Source organism: Saimiri boliviensis, chromosome X (genome assembly GCF_048565385.1).
Source record: "Saimiri boliviensis isolate mSaiBol1 chromosome X, mSaiBol1.pri, whole genome shotgun sequence".
Classification (NCBI taxonomy): Eukaryota; Metazoa; Chordata; class Mammalia; order Primates; family Cebidae; genus Saimiri; species Saimiri boliviensis.
Window position 1 is genome coordinate 125,581,492 of NC_133470.1, and position 22,845 is coordinate 125,604,336.

At 36.4% G+C, this 22,845-nt stretch overlaps 1 protein-coding gene across 2 annotated transcripts in view; it reads right to left on the bottom strand.

Moving 5' to 3' along the window:
- Positions 1 to 371: 371 nt before the first annotated feature.
- COL4A5 (collagen type IV alpha 5 chain) overlaps positions 372 to 22,845 on the bottom strand; it is a 243,291-nt gene continuing 220,817 nt past the window's right edge. For both annotated transcript variants that reach the window (XM_003935864.4, XM_074391651.1), the window contains exons 43-52: positions 20,194 to 20,327; positions 17,072 to 17,144; positions 16,867 to 16,938; positions 15,950 to 16,078; positions 11,680 to 11,778; positions 9,800 to 10,012; positions 5,047 to 5,224; positions 3,019 to 3,133; positions 2,501 to 2,673; positions 372 to 1,651 (exon numbers count right to left, since the gene is read on the bottom strand). In XM_003935864.4, coding sequence (XP_003935913.1) covers positions 1,570 to 1,651; positions 2,501 to 2,673; positions 3,019 to 3,133; positions 5,047 to 5,224; positions 9,800 to 10,012; positions 11,680 to 11,778; positions 15,950 to 16,078; positions 16,867 to 16,938; positions 17,072 to 17,144; positions 20,194 to 20,327 — 1,268 coding nt within the window. In that variant the 3' untranslated portion in view covers positions 372 to 1,569. The remainder of the gene's footprint in view (positions 1,652 to 2,500; positions 2,674 to 3,018; positions 3,134 to 5,046; positions 5,225 to 9,799; positions 10,013 to 11,679; positions 11,779 to 15,949; positions 16,079 to 16,866; positions 16,939 to 17,071; positions 17,145 to 20,193; positions 20,328 to 22,845) is intronic.

Consider the following 22,845-nt stretch of genomic DNA (forward strand, 5'->3'; position numbering starts at 1 on the left):
TATTTTTAACAAGTCCTTGACTATTTTAGAGAACTATATGTGTTCATTCTTAATCATTAGGAATATTAACTCACTAACCTGTTTTAAACATTATTCATGAATTCTTCCCCAGATAGAAGCCAGTTTCCTTTCTCAGCCATCAACACAACGTTGTCAAGAAATTTATTATCTCAGAAATATCTTCCAAAAGGTAGTTATCTTCACTGGAAAAAGTTTACATTCCTTTATGTTTTCTATCTACTATCAGAGTGATCAAAGTGTGGAGAAACCAATTGCCTGGGAAAAGATGACTTGTTGATGTGCAGATGTGTAATCTATCTGTAAACAAGCAGGTATTTTTACACACAGGCTGAAAGATACACAACAGACCATCTTTTCAACATATCTTTAATTAAATTGATATTGGTAGGTTTAAAAAACATTGAAGTGAGAAGATGATGGCTAGGGAAATAAGGTACCCTATGAGTATTTATGATAAAATATTTAAAATTTAAAAATAGTAAGAAACATCAGTTGGCTTTTTGTAACTGAAGAGAAACTAACCAAGTATTGTTTCCCAGTTTTGTACAAGAGATCACAGGAGGATTCTTACATAAGAAGCACAAGGAAAAGAATTGTTAATTTTGTGTGTTTGTTTGTTTCTCAGAATTATTTGGAATAGCTTTGTTTAGTCAGAAATGAGTAAAAACAAGATGTAAGAAACATTAAAACAGGGAGCATATGGTCTTAAGAGATAATCCTGGAGAATATACCAAAAGACAAATTGCTCTAATAGATATTATAATTTGGTATGTAACATGAACATTTAAAATTCTGATTAAAGTGACTAAAGGATTTGTTTTTTAAAAAATCAAAACAGAACTTAGAGGATAAAACTCAAAATTTACTATCAGTAGTAACTTGATGTAGGAGTGTAAATCCTCTCACTTGGATAAACATGAATATAAAATATTGTCTGTATTCTAGGGTTTCTACGTTTTCTGTAAAGAGTGATTCATGCTATGTCATATGTAAATGACTCAACATTTTGAGCTAAAAGACTGTTTACACAATATACACATTCTTTACTTACAAAGCAAAATAAGCTTAACACTTTTATATTAAAAACCTGGGATACAGCAGGATTAGTAGCACCATGAAAAATAATTCTTCCCCCCAAACTGCAGTCTTTTATTTTACTCAGTGTGACTCTTCTCTTAATTGAATTTTTAATGTACCATTTTAGTAACTGGGCAAAATATAAAATTTTCATCTTGTAATTCTTGGAGAAAGTAATTCTGGACCCCAAAAGTAAATTTGCTTCCCTATTTCTTTAGTAGAAAATTAATAGACACCTTGCTCTGGCACATTGCTGAGGTACATCTGAATCTTCGTGGTTATTAGTCAGCATGTTATCTTGATCAAATATAGTAGCACCATTGATGGCAGCAGTAGTAAATTTGGGGACAATGAGAAATTGCATCCTAGGAATTTTATATATTTATATATATATATATATATATATATATATGTGTGTGTATATATATATATATATCACATTTTAAAACACACAAGGAATAATTCAAAATATTATGTCCTCTTCATGCATACTTGACATCGGCTAATACGTGTCCTCAAGTCTCCTGCTTTCAGCGTTTCTGACTGAGGTTTACTGGGAAATAAGAAATAAGACAATCAGATCCACCTTTTCTGGTATTTCAATTCTCTTACTGGTTCAAATTTAAAACGAAACATTCTCTTTGTGTTAGGTAGTTCTGTTGGTAACTTAATGGTTTACTTTTCAGCAATATAATCTAATGCAGTAACTATTATGGTTTAAGAGACATTGAGATATGGTGGTCATATATATTTTTGTAACTATTCTCTCCACCACGATTATCTTTGTATATTTGTGTCTCCCTTTCATTTTCTATCTTTTTCTCTTTCTCTGATATATTTTTTTAATATTCACAGGATGAGGGAAATCTGGGAAACTCATGATGAATAGATAATAAGGACCATAAGAAAAGTATCAAGTAGTGATAACTCAAAAGCAGCACATAAAAATAAATTTAAACTGTAGAAAATCAATAGGTTGAGGTATATGTATTATGTATGTCTTGCTCATTCAAACACTTAAATGAGAATCTTTAAAACACCCTGGGAAAGGAGACCAGTGCACTGAGAGGGAGAAGACAGACTGTAACTTCAATTCCTAGGGTGGTCTTAATCTAGTTGAACAGCTGCTGAACTTATTAGGAAGGTCACATAACCTTTCTTTATCTCTGTTTCATTACTGAAGGATTACTACTAAGCTATCACAAACCATACTCACCTAATATTAATCAAGTCTATTTTTCTGACCTGAGTCATGTATATGAGAAGAACAAGCAAGAATAAAGTACACAATCCAATAAATTCCTAACATTTGTTGAGGATAAACCATCCATAAATTGTCTCTCTCTTCCCTAGCAGGTCTGAAGGAAGCTTTGGACTTGAATTAAAGCTATAAGTACTTTACCTGAACATGTCTGACACATCTACAGTTGCCAGCCAAAAGCTATAGGAGTTGGCGTAGTAGTTACAGGTACCTCTTCCATGACATTCGATGAAGGGAGCTGAACGAAACTCTTCCAAGCAGGAACCAGGGGAGGCTAGGGCTTGACCTGAGCCTTCTGCTCCTGCACTTGTATGCTAGAAAAGACAAGGAAAAATGTGCCGCAATACCCATGTGTCATAATAGCTTAGTGAATCTCCAAAGATGTGTGCCGAGCTTAGCCAAAAATTCAAATCCAGTGAAGGAACAGGCCCAGAGGTAAGAGAATAGTATCCACATCAAGGGTAGTCAACAAAAGTAATGGGCAGATAATGAAAATATGTTACAAGAAATGTGTGAGGGGAACACAGTGCTTAGATAGAAGCTATTTGAAGTTTACGTTTCTTATTATGCAAATGGAAGGGATTCTTCATATTGGAAAGAAATGTAGATGGAATGAACAGTCAGCTAGGATGACAAATGCAAGGAAGAGTGTATAATACCATCATGAAGGAATAACCAATCCACAGAGAATCCCATCCCTGAGGACAATGGGGAATCTGGATCGTCTGACTGTGAACTGCGATCACCACGGCTGGGGCTTCACATACTGCACATCTGGTAAAGGAAGGGGAGAAGGAATATAATCTACAGAGTGAGCATGTGAGAAGTAGCAGGCCTGCTTCACTGGAAGCCTTCCTGGTACAGAAGCCCATTAATGTGTCTTTCAATGATCACAAAAGTTGAACAAATGCACTTTGGGGATTGCATTTGCATAAGCATTGTTTCCCAATATACATAATAAACTGCAAACTTTTTTCAAAAAACTGTAGAACCAGTGCAATGGCCTTTTCATTTTCCATTCTGCCCTAGACTTCTATTCATACTTGCTATAGTTGATGCCGTAATTGTCATAAGAGTTTGGCTGTTGTGTTGTACATATTACTTGTTGTCAAAGTGCTCAATTGGAGGGGAGACATTTAGTAATGCTGAAACTGTGGCAAGAACAATGTCAGAAAGACTGGAAAATATAAAAAGCGGACACTTTCGCAATCTTCACCAATTATTCTTGGTCCAAAAGACATATATTAAATGTTTGACTATATCTGGAGCAGTACAACATATCCAGAATGCTGGGCAGGTACCCAGGCACTTGGAGATGAGGCTGAAATCTATAAAATCAACTAAAGTAGCAACAGAATGAATATATCTGAGCCTTCCATATCTTTAATAAAGAACATGAGTGGACCTCCTGACATATGACTGAGGCCAGTTTGGCACTTTACCTAACATAATAGGTAAGACATTTAGAGAAGCTTTTACTCCCAAGAGTTGGGACTGACAAAATTACACACACACACACACACACACAGAGTCTCTCTCTCTCTCTCTCTCTCTCTCTCTCTCTCTCTCTCTCCTAAATTCCCAAAGGATTCAGAAAAACTTATTAAAAAAGGCACTATGAATTTGCTACTAAGGCTGAACCAGTTTTAATCTTTACATTTAATGTCAAAGGAATTAGGCTTTCCAGCAATTCATCCTTTATGGTTACTGAAATCCTGGGTCAGGATCAGAATAAAAATGGCAATATCCAACATTCCTAGCAGATTAAACTAGGTTCCAAAATGGCAAAACTCTAAGAGATATCTATTAATGGCACCCCACTTCTCTCAGTAACTCATGCTCCAAATCTCAGCTACCACCTCCTCCTTCCATGGCGAATCAACTGCCAAATCCTATCTAGCCTAATAACATGATACATGTACCCCACTGCGAGTTGAAATTTACTTACATCAGGGCTATAGCAATACTCTTCAATCCAACTGGTCTCTCTACCTCAAGACTATCCCCTCTGTAATCGATTGTTACACATTGATGGCTCTATAATCTTTGCTGGAGTGTAGCTCAAAAATACTTTGGGGCTCCTTGTTAAATATCAAATAAATTTCAAACTACAATTTGGTACTGAAGGCCTTCTACTATCTGGGCCCAAGCTAACTTTACAATCTTTTCTCCCAACACAAACTTTACATATTATATCCTAGACACATTAATTTATTAACTATTGTCATTTTATCTACCTAGTGTATCTTTTCCCTTTATAACTGCCTGTGCTTCAAGTCCTTCTAGTCGTTCAAGGACTGACCAGTTCAAGACAAATTTTTTTCATATGGTCAACCCAGATTTCTCCAGTTGAAATTAAACATCTATTTCCCTATGTTTTCATAACATTTTTATTAAATCTACTGTAGCACTTAGCCTAAGTCTGATATATATTAGACTAATTTATGTAATAAATAATTACTACACTGTGAGTTCTCTGGCTATTACACTATGTCTATCATGGGGGCCTGGTTAAAAGCAGACCCCCAATAAATGTGAGTCAAACTAAGTACTTAATTGAATATTAAGAGGTATGTCTGTTCTACCTAACCTAAGAGGAATATCATCAGATTGTTAGCTCTGGACCCAAATCTGACTAGTTAACTAGCTGAGGATTAGTAAAAGTCAAAGCTAAACCAATACCTTACCGACTAATGAATGGCTGGATGCTCTGACCCTTTAGGGGTTGCATGCTCATTGGCATGGGCTCTGGGGTAGAGAGCCAGTAAGAATAGTCATTTCTTGAAGCAAAGTTGCAAACATTATTGATGTTGCAGAACATGAAAGGCATGGTACTAAAACGACGAAGGCAGCTGCCAGCCGTCCCTAGAAAGAATTGGAGAGAAAACGATGAAGGACTGCATGATGATGATAGTTTAGTTTTTTCTAAAACAACAGCAAACATCCTTTCAAGGAAACTTGCCAGCCTTTCATAGGTAACAAATATACTATATTTCTTAAATCTAAGATTTACTCATTTTAACATTTATAAAATAAGGATGTATTTTATAATGTATGTTGATATTTATTGTGGTAGCTCATTATATATTCCCCAATGCTGTTTTTAAATTAGTGATGCATCTTGTAAACAATGGTGTCTTATGGAGAATATTTAGTAATTCATCATGTATAAGTGAAGGACACACACTGAGTCCTTACAATATTTTATCAATATTTCGTGCTCCAGGCTGCCTTCTCTTCTTCTAAGACATCCTCAGTATGTATCTTGTGTGCATTTGCAATCTCCTTAGGCCTAGGGACAATAGTAATGCTGACCAGTGTGCACAGCCACCATAGACAGATTTGAAGAATAAGTAAAAAAAGGAAAAAATAAAACAGGAAGGAAAGATGTGAGGAGAAAACAAACAAACTGAAAAAAAAAAAAGAAACTAACCTTTGAAATTCAGAGCTAGTAGGGACAAGAAAGGTTATCTTTACTTGTAATCAAGCCTTTCTTTTCTAATTTACTCACAAAAGAATGGTGAAAAATGTACACTCTTACACTTTTGAAAGTAACATCTAAATTTTTGATATCTAAATTTCATCATATTAGAAATGTATTCGAAATGTATTTCTTAGATGGATTAAAAGTGAATTATAGAGCTTGAGTTAATGGAGACTTTAACAAAACCATTAATTTATTAATTTTTTTTTTTTTTTTTAATTGCATTTTAGGTTTTGGGGTACATGTGATGAACATGCAAGATTGTTGCATAGGTACACACATGGCAGTGTGCTTTGCTGCCTTCCGTCCCCTCACCTGTATCTGTCATTTCTCCCCATGCTATCTCTTCCCACCTCCCCACCCCCCGCCCCTCCCCCATTTCCCCCCAACAGACCCCAGTGTGTAGTGCTCCCCTCCCTGTGTCCATGTGTTCTCATTGTTCAACACCCGCCTATGAGCGAGAATATACGGTGTTTGATTTTCTGCTCTTGTGTCAGTTTGCTGAGAATGATGGTTTCCAGGTTCATCCATGTCCCTATAAAGGACGTGAACTCATCGTTTTTGATGGCTGCATAATATTTTCCCCAAGATTATGGGGAACATGAAAATTTTTTTATATGTATATAATGCATAGTGATCAAGTCAGAATATTTAGGGTTTCCATGTACAGTACATTTTTTAAGTATAGTCATTCTCCTCTGCTATCAAATATGGAATTAATTCCTTCTATCTTACTGTATGTTTGTATCCCTTAACCCAATTCTCTTCCTCCTCCCCCTTCCCCAAACTTACCCTTCCCAGTCTCTGCTATCTGTCGTTCCTGTCTCTGCCTTTACGTGTTCGAATTTTTAGCTCCCACATATAAGTGAGGACATGTGATATTTGTCTTTTGTGCCTGACTTATTTCACTTAAGATAATAACTTCCAGTTCCAACCATGACATTATTTCATTCTTTTATATGGCTGAATAATATTCCATTGTGTATATATACCACATTTTCTTTATCCATTCATCCTTTGTTGGATACCTAGGTTGATTCCGTATCTTTGTCATTGTAAATAGTGCTACAAGAAACATGTGAGTGCAATGATCCCCTTCATATATTAATTTCTTTTCCTTTGGGTAAATATCCAGTAATGGGATTGCTGGATCTAATGGTAATTGTATCTTTAGCAGAACTGTTATTTTGAATTGTGCCTTCGAATTTGTCTGTCAGAAGTTTTCATACTTCAAGGCAACGTGCCAGAGTGTGACTCTCACAATGTGGGGAATGCATGACAGTGAAAGGAGATACAGGAAAGGAGATTGCTCAAAGCACATCTGCTAAAGTCAGATTAACTTTAGGAGAAGGTATATATAGAAATAAAGGCGTTGAAAATTGATTTTTAACAAACTATGCCTCTGTGCTTCTTGAAAATCCTTCATGTATTCAAAGAGATATGCTTATCTCAGACTGAAGATGACTAATAAAAGACCAATAGATCTTAAACATGTATTATCAGAATTATTTGGAATTTTTATACAACAAATTTGGCATAGGACTAGGAGTCTTCAAAAAATTCCCTAGGTTGAAAAATCACTGATTTAGTCTAATACATCCATTGTAAAAACCGGTTCAGAAAAAACTGACTGACTCATAGTCATGTAAGAGTGAACATGGCAAAATTTAAAAAGAAATGGTTTTAGAATTGGCATGTGTTGGATTCACGACTTATCTCCATCACTTTCTAACTGTGTAAGGTTTTACTAAGTCATTTAACCTATTAGACAGTCTCTTTGTGTATAAAATATAAAAGCAGAATATTTGTATATATTTTTATTAATCATAGCTGTGTAAATTAAATTACATAATGGATATGAAGTGCCTTGTACATTATAAGGTCGTTTAAAAAGAAAACTAAGCTACTGCCTTATTTGGGACAGCACTGAAAATACTCCTAGTATCATAAGGAATAGAAAAGAAAGGTAAATAAAAGGACGGCCCATAATGATGAAATCAGGAATGTCTGGTTGAACCTGTGGCTGCCCACGATGATGCAGAATTCTGGGTTATAGTTTCCAAATGTTTGAAGAGAGAATGATCCCCTATACTCCCAAAGCCCTCTATACCTTACAATCATAAGACTTTAATGGACTAATTGTTCTCTGTATGTTTTTTTTTCTCCCAGCCAGAAAAGCTTTAGTATTTAATCCATCTTCTCTGTCCTCTTTCTTACATACTATAATCTTTCCACTAATTCAACACAGAATGCATTTATTCGAACAGGAGATAATTGTTACTTTAACATCAAAATTATAGCTGCCTCTATCTTTGCTTAGTCATCAAGATACCTCCAATGTGATCCTTGTGTGAGCCCCAGCAAAGCCTCTGCAATCCAGGACCATTCCTAGGATCTTGGGCTCTGTCGTGGCCTTCCTGTATCTGAGGCCTAAACTGTACCAGAGTCAGGGCCAGTTTATAGCCTCCAAATCTGACTGTTCTTATTTGAGCAAATACATGGATTCTGAAAAGTTATAATTACATGCTGATAGCAGATTCTATCTTCTCTTTGCATTACATTTTTTAATTTCATAGTGCTCAAAACTTCTAATGGTTCCTATTGACCTGGTAGGTTAGGGATTTGAAGTTTAAAGTTCGATTATAAGTTAGACTCTGACAGTTTAGAGAAAATGAACAAAAAAGAAGAATTTCATGAGAGAAAGTCTAGATAAAAGTCAACCTGAAGATATTAAATTATTTTAATTATTTAGATATTTATTATTCAATTAAATTATGGAAAGATAATCACTAATTTAATGAAGATTTCTCAATTTTAAAATTTAAAAAGATATAATGAAGCAAAAAAGAGAAAGGTAACAGATGAAAGTTAAAAAGAAGAAAAAGGAAATACAAGTAGAAGAAAAAAAGAATATGGAGAAGAAAGCTATTGGGCGAACTCTTACATTATTTGGTTTTGTAAAATGACGTATGACCACTGACTTACATGTAAATGAATATCTTTACCCTGGCGGGCCAGAACTGGCTGGCAGGTATGGCCATATGCCTTGGAAAAACAGGGAGTAAAGCTGACCTCCGGGGTCCCTGCTGCTGAACTGTTTCCACAGAATGAATGGCCCAGCCAATGAGACCTCAGGAAGCCTCTCATCATAGCAATCCCAGAAACTGGGAGCCCAGACTATCTTTTTAAAAGTCTTTATAGAGGCAAAGGGGATAGTCAGTCTTAAAATAAACAGCCCCAGGTAAGACAATGAAACTTCAACATCCAAAGTCAAAATTCCAGGAAAACAATTCACAGGGATGGAAGAGTCCTTGAGAGTGATTCAGTCCAGCCTCATCCCATCAACCTAGCTGCCCACCCCAGTATAGGGAAGATACATGGGAAGACTTCAAATGAACTAGATTTTGTACAGAAATGTCATACTTTATACAGCTTTAAATGACTCTGGTAATACTTTATAAAGCTAAGGCACTTATTTTAAGAACTATAAACTAGCATAATTAAGCAATGACCTTATTTTCTTTGATCTAAGAACCAAGATTCTCTTCAGAAGTTATCTTTCAACTTGATGAGGACCAGTTTCAAAGAAGAGGTAACCATCTCCGATGAATTATAAACACTGCACACTTAAGCAGCTGCTATACTGCAGAGAGCCCAGGAAAACTGTTTCCTTAATAACTAATCTAACTAAAAGTAAATGTGGCGCTTTTGAAATGATTAGCTTTAGGCCAGGAATTGTATCTCACAAGGGCTAATTAATGCTTTTAATTAAAGGTTAAATATTATTTATTTAAAAATCAGAGTGAATATATTCAGTTGCCTTTGACATGGTTTTCAATTTGGAAGTCCCAAAAGAATAGATAGAGGCACTTTGGCCAAGGCTACTTTAGAACCCAACAGTATTTTTGAAACAAAAACAAAATGCACAGTAATAAATTAGATATTGATTATCTCACCCAAGTCTTGACCGTGGGCTCTTTTATTTCCTTGTACATACAGGAGAGAAAAGCCTTCATAGACCTGAAGTGTTCCCTGCGGGCACTGTGGTGCATCCGTTGTCTGGCTGTGGCGTGTAATAAGAAATCCATGCGCAATAGAGGAGGTTCCAGGGGGACCTGGAGGACCTTGCAATCCATCTGGCCCAGGGGGACCATCCAAACCACGGGTGCCTATTTCCATGAAATCATCAGTATACAAGATTAAGTAAGCTGTGATCTAATCTTAACGGTTATTGATAAAACAATATGACCTCATTTGACTAGTTAATTTATTTGATATTTATAGAGTGTCTATAAAGGCATTGTCAGATATCATGGGCTAGGAGACAAATCAAATATGCGTACTTGGAGAGCCTGTATGTTATTTAGTCTCTCGTTGTACTAAAAGAATCTGAACCTCATGACCAAATTTCAGCCTGCTGTTTTGTTAATCAATGAGAAGGGAAGGGTGTGGTTGCCATCAATCTGGCAGCTTCAGTGCTAAAAAACATTTTCCTTTGAATCTGTCTGGGGAAATTATTCTCAGGCATACCTTTTTATGTAGAGAACAGGCAGAACATTCTAAAGAAGTATTTTCAAAATGCCTATTTGCAATCTACCACTGGCTTCCCTTCCTAATTTAACCTCTTAGTTTGAGTTCATTTAAGAATTCTGTGTATATGCAGGTCTTTGGCCAGCTTGTGTGTAAATTTTCATTTTGGGGAAACTTCATAGAAACACCTGTGATGAAGATGACACTAACTTGTTATTTACCTAGAAATATAGAGCCGGGCGCGGTGGCTCAAGCCTGTAATCCCATCACTTTGGGAGGCCGAGGCGGGTGGATCACGAGGTCAAGAGATCGAGACCATCCTGGTCAACATAGTGAAACCCCGTCTCTACTAAAAATAAAAAAATTAGCTGGGCATGATGGCGCGTGCCTGTAATCCCAGCTACTCAGGAGGCTGAGGCAGGAGAATTGCCTGAACCCAGGAGGCGGAGGTTGTGGTGAGCCGAGATCGCGCCATTGCACTCCAGCCTGGGTGAAAAGAGCGAAACTCCGTCTCAAAAAAAAAAAAAGAAATATAGCATTAATGAAATGGCAGGGCATTGACTCTAGGAAGGCGATAAGTGTCACCACTCTGCCATGTTGCCACTGATATTTAAAATACAAACTCTTCGTGTTTATTTAGTTTAGAGTCATATTTATATAATCTAGAGTTGTTAACATAAATTAATGATCTATATAATGTATGATACTCTACTCCTATTTTAGAAATCTTAACACTAGTATATTTTTTAATTTTAAGTTGACTCAAATTATTTTTAGAAGTTGAGTACAGATTCAAAACTGAATGATACCAGACTCAATATTATCAGGTGCACCTATTAATGATTCTAATATCAATTTATTTATCATCTCAGTATGAGATGTCACCATGACTCTTAAAGGTTAAACTTTTCCTTTATATTTGCTGCTCTTTATGAAAGAAATTACAGCCTACTGTGATATTTCCAAATGCAGAAATATTCACAATAGTTTCAAGATGGTCAAGGGATTTAAATCAATATACTGAAAATATCCTGAACAAGTAAGTACAGTGAGTGCCTGGAAAATTCCCATTGTGAGAAACAACTGAGCTTTCCACCATTCTAAACACAAATAAAAACCACCTTGTGTGCTTCTCTATTAGTGACAAATCTAATTATGTGCTTTCCTATTTTCCCCAGCTCCAGGTTTACCAGTCAGCTATGCTAACAACAAGAGATCTCACAGCTCTAAGTGGAGGCCCTATGTCCAGAGGTCTCTCAGATGCAAAGACTTTCCTTCCACAAACAGCATGTTTTATTTGTCTCACCTGGCTGTCCTGGAAGGCCTGGGTCTCCTTTGCGCCCTCCTGCACCATCAAAGCCAGGGAGTCCATTGCGTCCAGGATCTCCTGGGGGACCAATTGGACCTATAGGAAAAGAAATGAAGTCTTCAAATATGGGTAAAATAATTTCACATCTGGACAGATCTAGGAGATATAAGGTTCTCAAGGCACTAAATTCACAATCTGGTTTTGTCTTAAATCCAGATAAATGAAGAGATAACTCAAGTCCAGGACCAAAGAAGAAAACAGGGATTTAGCTTTAGTTTTAAATATTCCATTTGCTTCTGAGATGCTCTTACTGGGGTTGTATTCTCTTTGTCTTCAGAATCAGACAAGCATTCCTGCCTGTCTCGATTTTTCTTTTCTATCCCACCATAAGTTACTGTCAGGTATACTTTGTTTTTGATAAGACAGTCACTAGATCACTTAATAGGCATGAAAGACTGAAGAAGTTAGTTCTAGCTTTCTTGTATAATGATTAATGAAAGTTGCCTATAAGCATAGAGTCAAATGGCCAGCTAGACAGCAATTAGTTTAAAAGACAAGGGGCTTCACAGAGGGAAACTGATTGTCCACCAAATCAGCCTTCAATCTTTCTGCTGCATGAGGACAGAAAGCACCGGATCTTAAATGCATTTTCATTTTATTATAATATTTTTTAAGATTAACCTAGTTGTTCAAATTGGAATAGCCAGAGGGGCTCTTCAGTAACCTGAAGAGTAACCTGACATGGCCTAAAAGAAATTCAACCATGAGAAATTAACACTAACAAGAGAAAAGGAAATGAGACTTGTGGTAGTCTGATATTCCACTAGGAGCTTAGACTTCTATTGTCAGAGACAACCTCTGAAATGTAAAAGGAGACCTAGGGAAATGTTCTCAAATAAATAAGCCTTAAAAGAATGATCTACATAGGAGTGATGAAAGAGGGCATCCTTGTCTTGTGCTGTTTTCAAATGAAATGCTTCCAGCTTTTGCCCATTCAGTATGACATTAGCTGTGGGTTTGTCATAAATAGTTCTTATTATTTTGAAATACATTCCATCAATACCTAGTTTATTGAGAATTTTTAGCATGAAGGGGTGTTAAGTTTTACTGAAGGCCTTTTCTGCATCTATTGAGATAATCATGTGATTTTTGTCATTGGTTCTGTTTATGTGATGGATTATGGTTATTGATTTATATATGTTGAACCAGCCTTGCATCTCAGGGATGAAGCCTACTTGATCATGGTGGATAAGCTTTTTGATGTGCTGCTGGATTTGGTTTGCCAGTATTTTGTTAAGGATTTTTGCATCGATGTTCATCAGGAACATTGGCCAGAAATTTTCTTTTTTTGTTGTGTCTCTGCCAGGTTTTGGTATCAGGATGATGTATACCTCATAAAATGAGTTAGGGAAAAGTCCCTCTTTTTCTATTGTTTGGAATAGTTTCAGAAGGAACAGTACCAGCTCTTCTTCATACCTCTGGTAGAATTTGGCTATGAATCTATCTGTTCCTGGGCTTTTTTTGGTTGGTAGGCTATTAATTACTGCCTCAATTTCAGACCTTGTTATTGGTCTATTCAGGGATTCGACTTGTTCCTGGTTTAGTCTCGGGAGGGTGTATATGTCCAGGAACTTATCCATTTCTTCTAGATTTCCTAGTTTACATGCATAGAAGTGTTTATAGTATTCTTTGATGGTAGTTTGTATTTCTGTGGGATCAGTGGTGATCTCCCCTTTATTATTTTTAATTGTGTCTATTTGATTCTTCTCTCTTTTCTTCCTTATTAATCTAGTTGGTGGTCTATCTATTTTTTTAGTCTTTTCAAAAAACCATCTCCTGAGTTCCTTAATTTTCTGAAAGGTTTTTCATGTCTCTATCTCCTTCAGCTCTGCTCTGATCTTAGTTATTTGTCTTCTGCTAGCTTTTGAATTTGTTTGCTCTTGCTTCTCTATCTCTTTTAATTGTGATGTTAGCATGTCGATTTTAGTTCTTTCCCACTTTATTTTGTGGGCATTTAGAGCTTTAAATTTCTCTCTAAACACTGCTTTTGCTGTGTCCCAGAGTTTTGGTACATTGTATCTTTGTTCTCAAGGGTTACAAAGAACTTATTTATTTCTGCCTTAATTTTGTTATTTACCAAATAGTCATTCAGGAGCAGGTTGTTCACTTTCCATGTAGTTGTGTGGTTTTGAGTGTGATTCTTAATCCTGAGTTCACTCCTATTCAGCATAGTGTTAGAAGTTCTGGCCAGGACAATCAGGTAAGAGAAAGTAATAAAGGGTATTCAAATAGGAAGAGAGGAAGTCATATTCTCTGTTTGCAGATGACATGATTGTACATTTAGAAAACCCCATCGTCTCAGCCCAAAACTTCCTTGAGCTAATAAGCCACTTCAGCCAAGTCTCAATACACAAAATCAATGTGCAAAAATCCCAAGCATTCCCATATACCAATAATAGCAAATTAAGAGTGAACTCCCATTCATTATTGCTACAAAGATAATGAAATATCTAGAAATACAACTTTCAGGGGATGTAAAAGACCTCTTCAAGGAGAACTACAAACTGCTGCTCAAGAAAATAAGAGAGGACAAAAATAAATGGAAAAACATTCCATGTTCATGGATAGGAAGAATCAATACCATGAAAATGGCCATACTGTCCAAAGTAATTTATAGCTTTAATGCTATCCCCATCAAGTTACCATTGACTTTCTTTACAGATTAAAAAGTTAAACGACTTTAAATTTCATATGGAACCAAAAAAGAGCCCGTATAGCCAAGACAATTCTAAGCAAAAGGAACAAAGCTGGAAGCATCACACTACCTGACTTCAAACTATATTACAAGGCTATAGTAATCAAAACAGCATGATACTGGTACAAAAACATATATAGAGAGATTAATGGAACAGAACAGAGGCCTCAGAAATAACATCACACATCTCCAACCATCTGATCTTTGAAAAACCTGACAAAAACAAGCAATGGGGAAAGGATTCCCTACTTAATAAATGGTGTTAGGAAAACTGGCTAGCCATAGGCAGAAAGCTGAAACCAGACCCCTACCTTACAACTTATACAAAAATTAACTCAAGATGGATTAAAGACTTAAAATATAAGACCTAAACCCATAAAAACCCTAGAAGAAAATCTAGTCAATACGATTCAGGATATAGACATGGGGAAAGACTTTATGACTAAAACACCAAAAGCAATGGCAACAAAAGCCAAAATTAACAAATGGGATCTAAGTAAACTAGAGAGCTTCTGCACAGCAAAAGAAACTATAATCAGAGTGAACAGACAATCTACAGAATAGGAGAAAATTTTTGCAATCTATGGATCTGATTAAGGGCTAATATCCAGAATCTACAGAAAACTAAAAACAAATTTAAAAGAAAAAAACAAACAACCTCATCAAAAAGTGGGTGAAGGATATGAACAAACACTTCTCAAAAGAAGACATTATACGGCCAGAAAATATATGAAAAAAAGCTCCTCATCACTGGTCATTAGAGAAATGCAAATCCAAACCATAATGAGATACCATCTCACGCCAATTAGAATGGTAATCATTAAAAAGTCAGGAAACAACAGATGCTGGAGAGGATGTGGAACAATAGGAACACTTTTACACTGTTGGTGGGAGAGTAAATTAGTTTGACCATCGTGGGAGATAGTGTGGGGATTCCTCAAGGATCTAGAACCAGAAATACCATTTGACCTAGCAATCCATTACTGGGTATATACCCAAAGGATTATAAATCATTCTGCCTTAAAGACCCATGCACATGTATGTTTATTGCAGTACTGTTCACAATAGGAAAGACTTGGAACCAACCCAAATGCCCATCAGTGATAGACTAGATAAAGAAAATGTGGCACATGATATACCATGTAATACTATGCAGCCATAAAAAAGGATGAGTTCATGTTTTTCACAGGGACATGGATAAAGCTGGAAACCATCATTCTCAGAAAACTAAAACAGGAACAGAAAAGCAAATACTGCAGGTTCTCACTCATAAGTGGGAATTGAACAATGAGAACACATGGACACAGGGAGGGGAACATCACACCCTGTGGTCTGCTGGGGGTGGGAGGTTAGGGGAGGGTTACCATTAGGAGAAATACCTGATATAGATGATGGGTTGATGGGTGTAGCAAACCACCATGGCACGTGTACACCTATGTAACAAACCTGCACGTTCTGCACATGTACCCCGGAACTTAAAGTAGAGAAAAAAATGATGATCTGCAATGGTACCTGGTAAACCTTGAGGTCCTGGGGGTCCTGGCAGACCTTTTAACCCAGGTTGGCCTGGGATTCCTGGAGGACCAGCGTCTCCTTTGATTATAATACTCTGTCCTGAAGGACCAGGTAATCCAGGAGGACCTAAGGGGCAAACCATACAAATTTGAAGGGAAAGAGAAAGGTCCCCAAAAAATGGAAGCCTAAGTGACCGAAGTTCAGTACAAGAATTGGTGTGAGAGAAACCAGTTATTGAATTGGTGCCCTATCTAACAGAAATCTGTTTAGGAAGACAACCATTCTCTCTCCCCAAAATTGGAAAATAATTTTCTTAGGGTCAGTGGAAAAATTAGGCATATCATTCCTATTTTCAAACCTTGAATATTACTCAGTTACTGGAACATCTCATCCATCATAACACTGATGTCAGGGGAAGACAATTTTATTCCCTTACAGGACCACTCTGATTCCATAATCATTTGCAGTTTTTGCCTGCTGTGCTTGTTAAGTGACGCAATGAACTAGTAGGGGAATTTAGCAGATTCCCTGTTTTTCAGTTTATAAGAAACCTCTATAGGCCTCTTAGCAAAAAGAACTATTTTAATATCACAAATATTTTTTAAAAATTCATATGTGACTTCCTCTTATGATCTGTTCAATTGAATTTGGGAAAGTTACTATAGAAGCTAATCTCAAGGAAGCATTTTTGTTGATCCTGCATCTATCTTAACTCTGAAAGGTCTGCTGTCAATACTATGTTAATATAATTGAAAATTCAAGAGATTAGTAAATAAAGGGACAGGCTTGTTTATTTTCCCTCAGTTGTTGGGGACTTAGCCTCTGACAGTCTGGCTGAAAGACAGAATGAAAACTTCCAAATTCTTTAAAGCATCTAAGTATCAGGTATAACTATCTTCAGGCTTAAGTCTTACCTGGAGGACCAGTAAGTCCCGGTTCTCCCTCGGGGCCAGCTGATCCAGGTACTCCACTGGGTCCTTTCATGCCTGCAAGGAAGGTACATACAGTTGCATGGCAAAGCAACAGGGCTACAACCTTCGCCCAGTCCAATCAGAAAATGGCTATCTTGTCCCACAGGAGTTTAATATAAAGGGAAACCTCAAAAATCCCTTCAAATACCTGGGAATCCTGGAACACCAGGGAGACCAGGATCTCCTTTCATTCCATTGAGACCTGGCCGGCCAGGATTACCCTGAATAAATAAAATCGTTAATGTTACCAAAAAAATGCAGTGGGAGGAGGAAGTGAAGTAAGGGCATAAGAACTGCAAAGTGGCATATAATACTGTTTCTAGAGTCAAACTTCCAAGACTGTAATCCCAATTTTGCCTTTTATTAGCGTATGTGAATTGAATTGATTATTTAACCTCTATGATTCATAGTCTTCTCACCTTGAATGTGGAGAAAATAACAGTATCTACTTCATAGGGTTGTGGCGAGGATTAAATGAAACAGTTAATATTGTTAAAATATACCCCTGGCTAACAGACAAAATGAACTTCCCATGGCTAACTGAGGTGCGCAAAGTTAAAACACAACCAGCTGGCCATGGTTGGGTAAGGGAAGGGTCACATACCCTGAATTCTTAGAAAGATGTTGTAAAAGTGTCACAGATCTCTCTTTCTAGAATCAAGTCAAACAAGTGTGAAGACAAACTGTGGCATGAACACACCTCCTGCCCACTGGCCATTTGCAGGAAACACATGGCAGACTTCTGGCTTTGGCCTTGGAAACCACCTGATAAGGGCTCAAATATTTCAATCGATCAGAACAGAAGCCTGAACCTTCATTTGCGTAAATGGACCTGATGGAGAACATGGGTGAGAACTTTCGCTATTTAAGCCAAATCCTCCCTTTGATCTTCAGAGAGCACACTTTCAATTGTACTGAAAGCGGTGCCTTCCCAATCTGCAGACTGCTTTTATAGAAAATAAAGCTATTCCTTTTCCTCCTGCAGATCTCATTGTCTTTTGCTAACAATATTAAGTCCTTAGAATACTGATGTGTGATATGTACTTAGCAAAAGGTAACTATTATTTTATTCTTTTTTTTTTTTCCTTTCTTTTCTATAGAGCTAGGGTCTCACACTATGTTGCCCAGGCTGGCCTCAAACTCCTAGGTTCAAGCAATCATCCCACCTCAGCCACCCAACTACAGAAAGAATATAGAATAGCAAGATCATGTAGGAGGCTTTTGCTCTACTTCAGGTGAGGGACAATGAAGCTTATATTAGTAAAAATGAAGCAGGAACAAGCCTGAAGCATCTTATTATGGAATAATATTTAAAAAGTGTTAAAAAAAAAAAACCACAGTTGGAGGGAAGTATATATCAGACAAACATCAAATCCAGCTTGAAGGGCCTTACAAATCTGGAACGATGAAAGCATCAAAATAAGTAATGACATTCTAGAAATTGTAAATTAGTGGAAAACATGGGAAACATGGGTCCACAGTGATAATAAATACATACATAAACCAGAGAGAAGGGAAGGCTCTTCCTTACAGTAGGGCTGACTAGTTTATGTGGAGGTAGTGCTAGAGTTTGAACAACATCTTTTTGCCACTATCCCAGTAGAGATTGGTTGAAGCAAAATCATTAATAGATGTTAAATCTAAGAGAAAAGTTTGATGAGGAGTGGTATATTTGTACTATCTTAATGTGCCTTTCTAAACCTTTGCTTATTAGTTGCAAGGAAAAAAATAACGATACAGTGGAGAAACTAAGCAATGATTTGACTGGATGACGAAAACTAAAATCACAAATGAGGGGCAGATAGAATCATGGACCTCTTAATCTGTTAGCCTGAGAAGGACACAGCATCACTCATGTAGTATTCCAGCTGGGGATGCATCATCTGAATCTAATTATGAATAAACATCAGACAAAAAAAGGAATATTCTATTTAAAAGTGGGGGTGGGGTACAATTTTTTTAAAATGTTGAGGTCATGAAGAAAAGAAAACAGACTTAGGAACTGTTCCAGATTAAAGAAGACTAAAGAGATATGACAATTAAATGCAAAACATGACTTGGCCTAGATCCTGTACTGGAGGAAGAAATACTAAGAAGATTATTAGGTCATTGGACCCAACTGGAATACGAAAGATGGAAATTAACATACATCTATGTTAAATTTTCTGAAGTTTGTAAGTGTACTGTGGTTATATAACTTAAAAAAATTTTAGAGACAGGGTCTTGCTACGTCATTCAGGTTTTTCTCAAATTCCTGGCCTCAAGCAACCCTCCTGCCCCAGCCTCTAAAGTTGCTGGGATTACAAGCTGCAGCCATAGTATTTGGTAAGAATTTTATAAAATAAAAACAATCCAATAGCTTTTATTGTCATCTTATAATAACAGATGAGAATATTTTCAATCTTAAGAAATATGCATTAAAATATTTAGTGGTAAAGGGGTATGACAGATGACACTTATTCTTAATTGTTTCTGGAAATATATGTATAGGGAGTGACTAGAGAATGAGTAAACAGAAGTAAATTTTTAAGTCTAGGTAACTGGTAGAATAGTGATGGCATGGGGAAAAAGATTAGATTTCGAAAAACTTTAAAGACTACTGCTTTAAATACATTTTTTTCTGCTATAAAGCAGTCTTCAGAAATGAAAGACAGTCCAGATTGTGTTGGCTGCCAGATCCACCAGCAATCATCTTGAACAAATGGAGGCAGCTTTGAGAACCCATAAAGAGGAATGTGACTCTCTGGGTCACTCCAACCAACATAGACAACACATGAGTGAATATGCTGTTATTCTCTTATTATAGGTGAAGACAGAAACCCATTGTCTGTTTTCCTCATAGATACAAAGCAGATGTATGCAGTGGAGCTGACATTTGACCCTAATTCAATCTAATTTCAAAGTTTAAAATGTTCCTCTATTCACCATAATTACTTCCCTATGGGTGGATTCATCTATATGCAATGGTCTAAAATACATGTCTCCTTTGCACAAATTTGCTTTCACTGAAATGAAGGCTACTCAAATCCAAATACTACGCATACCAAAGATTCCAGGTAAAGTATCTTTTCAGGAACTCTTTGGCTATAATACAGCAAAGTCTCTTTAGGAGACTATAGGAAACTTGCCTGCTACTCTCTTTTTCATTCACCAGTGAGCCACACATAGAACCTTGTCTAGTGAGTGTTAGTTAAAATGATGCAGCTTAGAATTCACATTTTTAATACAAATACTCTCTTCTCTCATCAAATATCTACTCCCATTTCCTACCTGGAGTCCTGGTGGTCCTTGATCTCCTTTCAAACCAGGCAAACCAGGTAGCCCAGGTTGGCCTGGGTTTCCCTTCTCTCCTTTAATACCTTCATTTCCAGGGAGCCCGGGGGGACCTTCTGGACCTGGTAGACCTTGATAATGCACAACAAATGGCCACATTTCAGTATAGCATAAAAGTAGCAATAAAGTCAGGCTTTCAAAATATCAGTAATCTTTCTATTAGTTTGCAGAATAAAACCCAGACAACATTAAAATATATAGACCTTTGTTAATTCCCTTTCTAATATAAATTGCACCGGATTCATTTTGTTATTAATACTGATTTTCAGACTCTTTTAGTTTATATTTTATTATATATTAAATTCAATATAATAACATCTAAAAAAGGCTCATGACATAACAATGTGTGCTTCTGTAATCCTTAACAAAGAGTTTGACTTAAAGTGAAATTAAACAGAAACTGTAGGGCACTTTCTCAAATTGGAGCATGTATCAGAATCAACAGATTCCTGGGCCCACCCCCAGAGTTTTGGATTCAGTTAAGACTGAGGAGACTGGTCTGAAGGCAGTGAGTTATCTCAATTGATTGTTCAGTTATAGATTGAACTCCTTTTTCAACTCTTTCCTCCATTCTCATTACTGCACTTGACCAGTCTTAAGAATAAATAATTTAGAAAAAAGAGACTTAGGAGAGGCCCAATAATTTGCATTCTAACAAGTGCCTTGTGGAAGCTAAAGCTGCTAGTTCCAGGACCACACTTTTAAGCATCACTGCTGTAGGGCAATCAGAGATTCAAGCCATTTGTCTCATTGTGATTAAAATCAAATTGCTTTATTTGTAAGTAGTTACATTTACTCAGCTTTCATTACTATGCAATGCAGATAGTAATGTAAACAAATTAATTTCATTTTAGTGATATGCTTGATACATAGGAATTTTTTAAAATATGGTTTCAATAAAGTATTTTAAAAATTTATTTTTAAATGTTTTCATATTCTTTATATTTTACATATTTTTCAAGAAAAATAAAGAATTCTGTATGTATCTTGTGAGTAAACAAAATAATTTAAAACAGGATTTTGCTTAGCATTTTTACTTATATTTTTAACTTGTTTTTCTAAATCAAGATATCAGGTCCATTAAGCAACCAGGGAGATTTTATCATTGGCCAAGTCTTTTGTCACCAGGTGGCAAATAGGGCTTGTAGAGTGTTCAGCGGCTGAGGCTGAGACTAAGTAATCCCGCCTTAAGAAAATAATTACAAAACTCTAAATAATGAACAGCCAATAGTTAGCATTTATACCTTCTCTCCTCTGGTAATTTCAGATTTTATTGATTTCAGCAAAAAACAAAGATATGTAGGGATTATCTTTTAAGGAACTATAATAGGCACTTGTTATGAATATAGAATAGAGTTCATCCTTACATATGGACAAAGGGTTGTCTTTTTAATCTAAAATAAAATTCAGTTCCCCTTCCAGTACTTTTAAGATTCAGAATCAATGGCAAAATAGCTAACAAGGCAGAATGACACATGATTAAGAACACTGGACTCTGGAGCGAGAATGCTGGGTAACAAACCCAGCTTCATTAGTCATTAGCTGTTTGACTTCAGTAAGATTATTAATCCCCTTGGCTTCAATTTCTTCTTCCATAAAATGAAATTAAGAACACCACCAACTTTAGCAGGTTGTTTCAAGGATTAAATGAGATACCATGTAAAAATTACTTAGCAGAGTGCCTGGTACATAGTATAAACGGTGGAACGGTTTTATTATTATTATTTTCTTTATTAGTAAAACTGAAGATAAGAACATATCTTAAAATATGAGCCAGGCCGCGCGCGGTGGCTCAAGCCTGTAATCCCAGCACTTTGGGAGGCCGAGGTGGGTGGATCACGAGGTCAAGAGATCGAGACCATCCTGGTCAACATGGTGAAACCCCGTCTCTACTAAAAATACAAAAAATTAGCTGGGCATGGTGGTGCGTGCCTGTAATCCCAGCTACTCAGGAGGCTGAGGCAGGAGAATTGCCTGAACCCAGGAGGCGGAGGTTGCGGTGAGCCGAGATCGTGCCATTGCACTCCAGCCTGGGTAACAAGAGCGAAACTCCGTCTCAAAAAAAAAAAAAAAAATATGAGCCCAATTTTAATCTTTCAGATATTTTTATGTAATTTCATAATATAACATGACTCTATTTGGTACATGAGAAAGAGGAAGCAGGTTTACAATAGTACAACAATTGTTTCATCTTTAAACAATGAAACTGATATATCTACCCTAGCCTGGCAACCAGACAACACAGAAATTCCCTTCTCAATCTTAAAGAAAAAGTTTAGTACATTGTACATTAAAAAAAAAAACAAAACAGAACTTCAGTGTTCTAAGAAAACTTGTTAATTTAATCCATAATGTATGATTTGCACTAGAAATTAAGTAGCAAATCAATCAGCTAATTATGAAAAATAAACAAACTGTGAATCAACCTGATAACAATGACAAAGTGAAATGGGAAAAAAGAAACCTTTTATGACCATCTACTCCATTTGAAAAGTTATCAGAACACTGTATCATTTGACAAAACCTAAGGCACTGCTCTTTTTGCAATTATAAAAAATTTAGGAAATTTGCATGTTAATCCAGACCTGC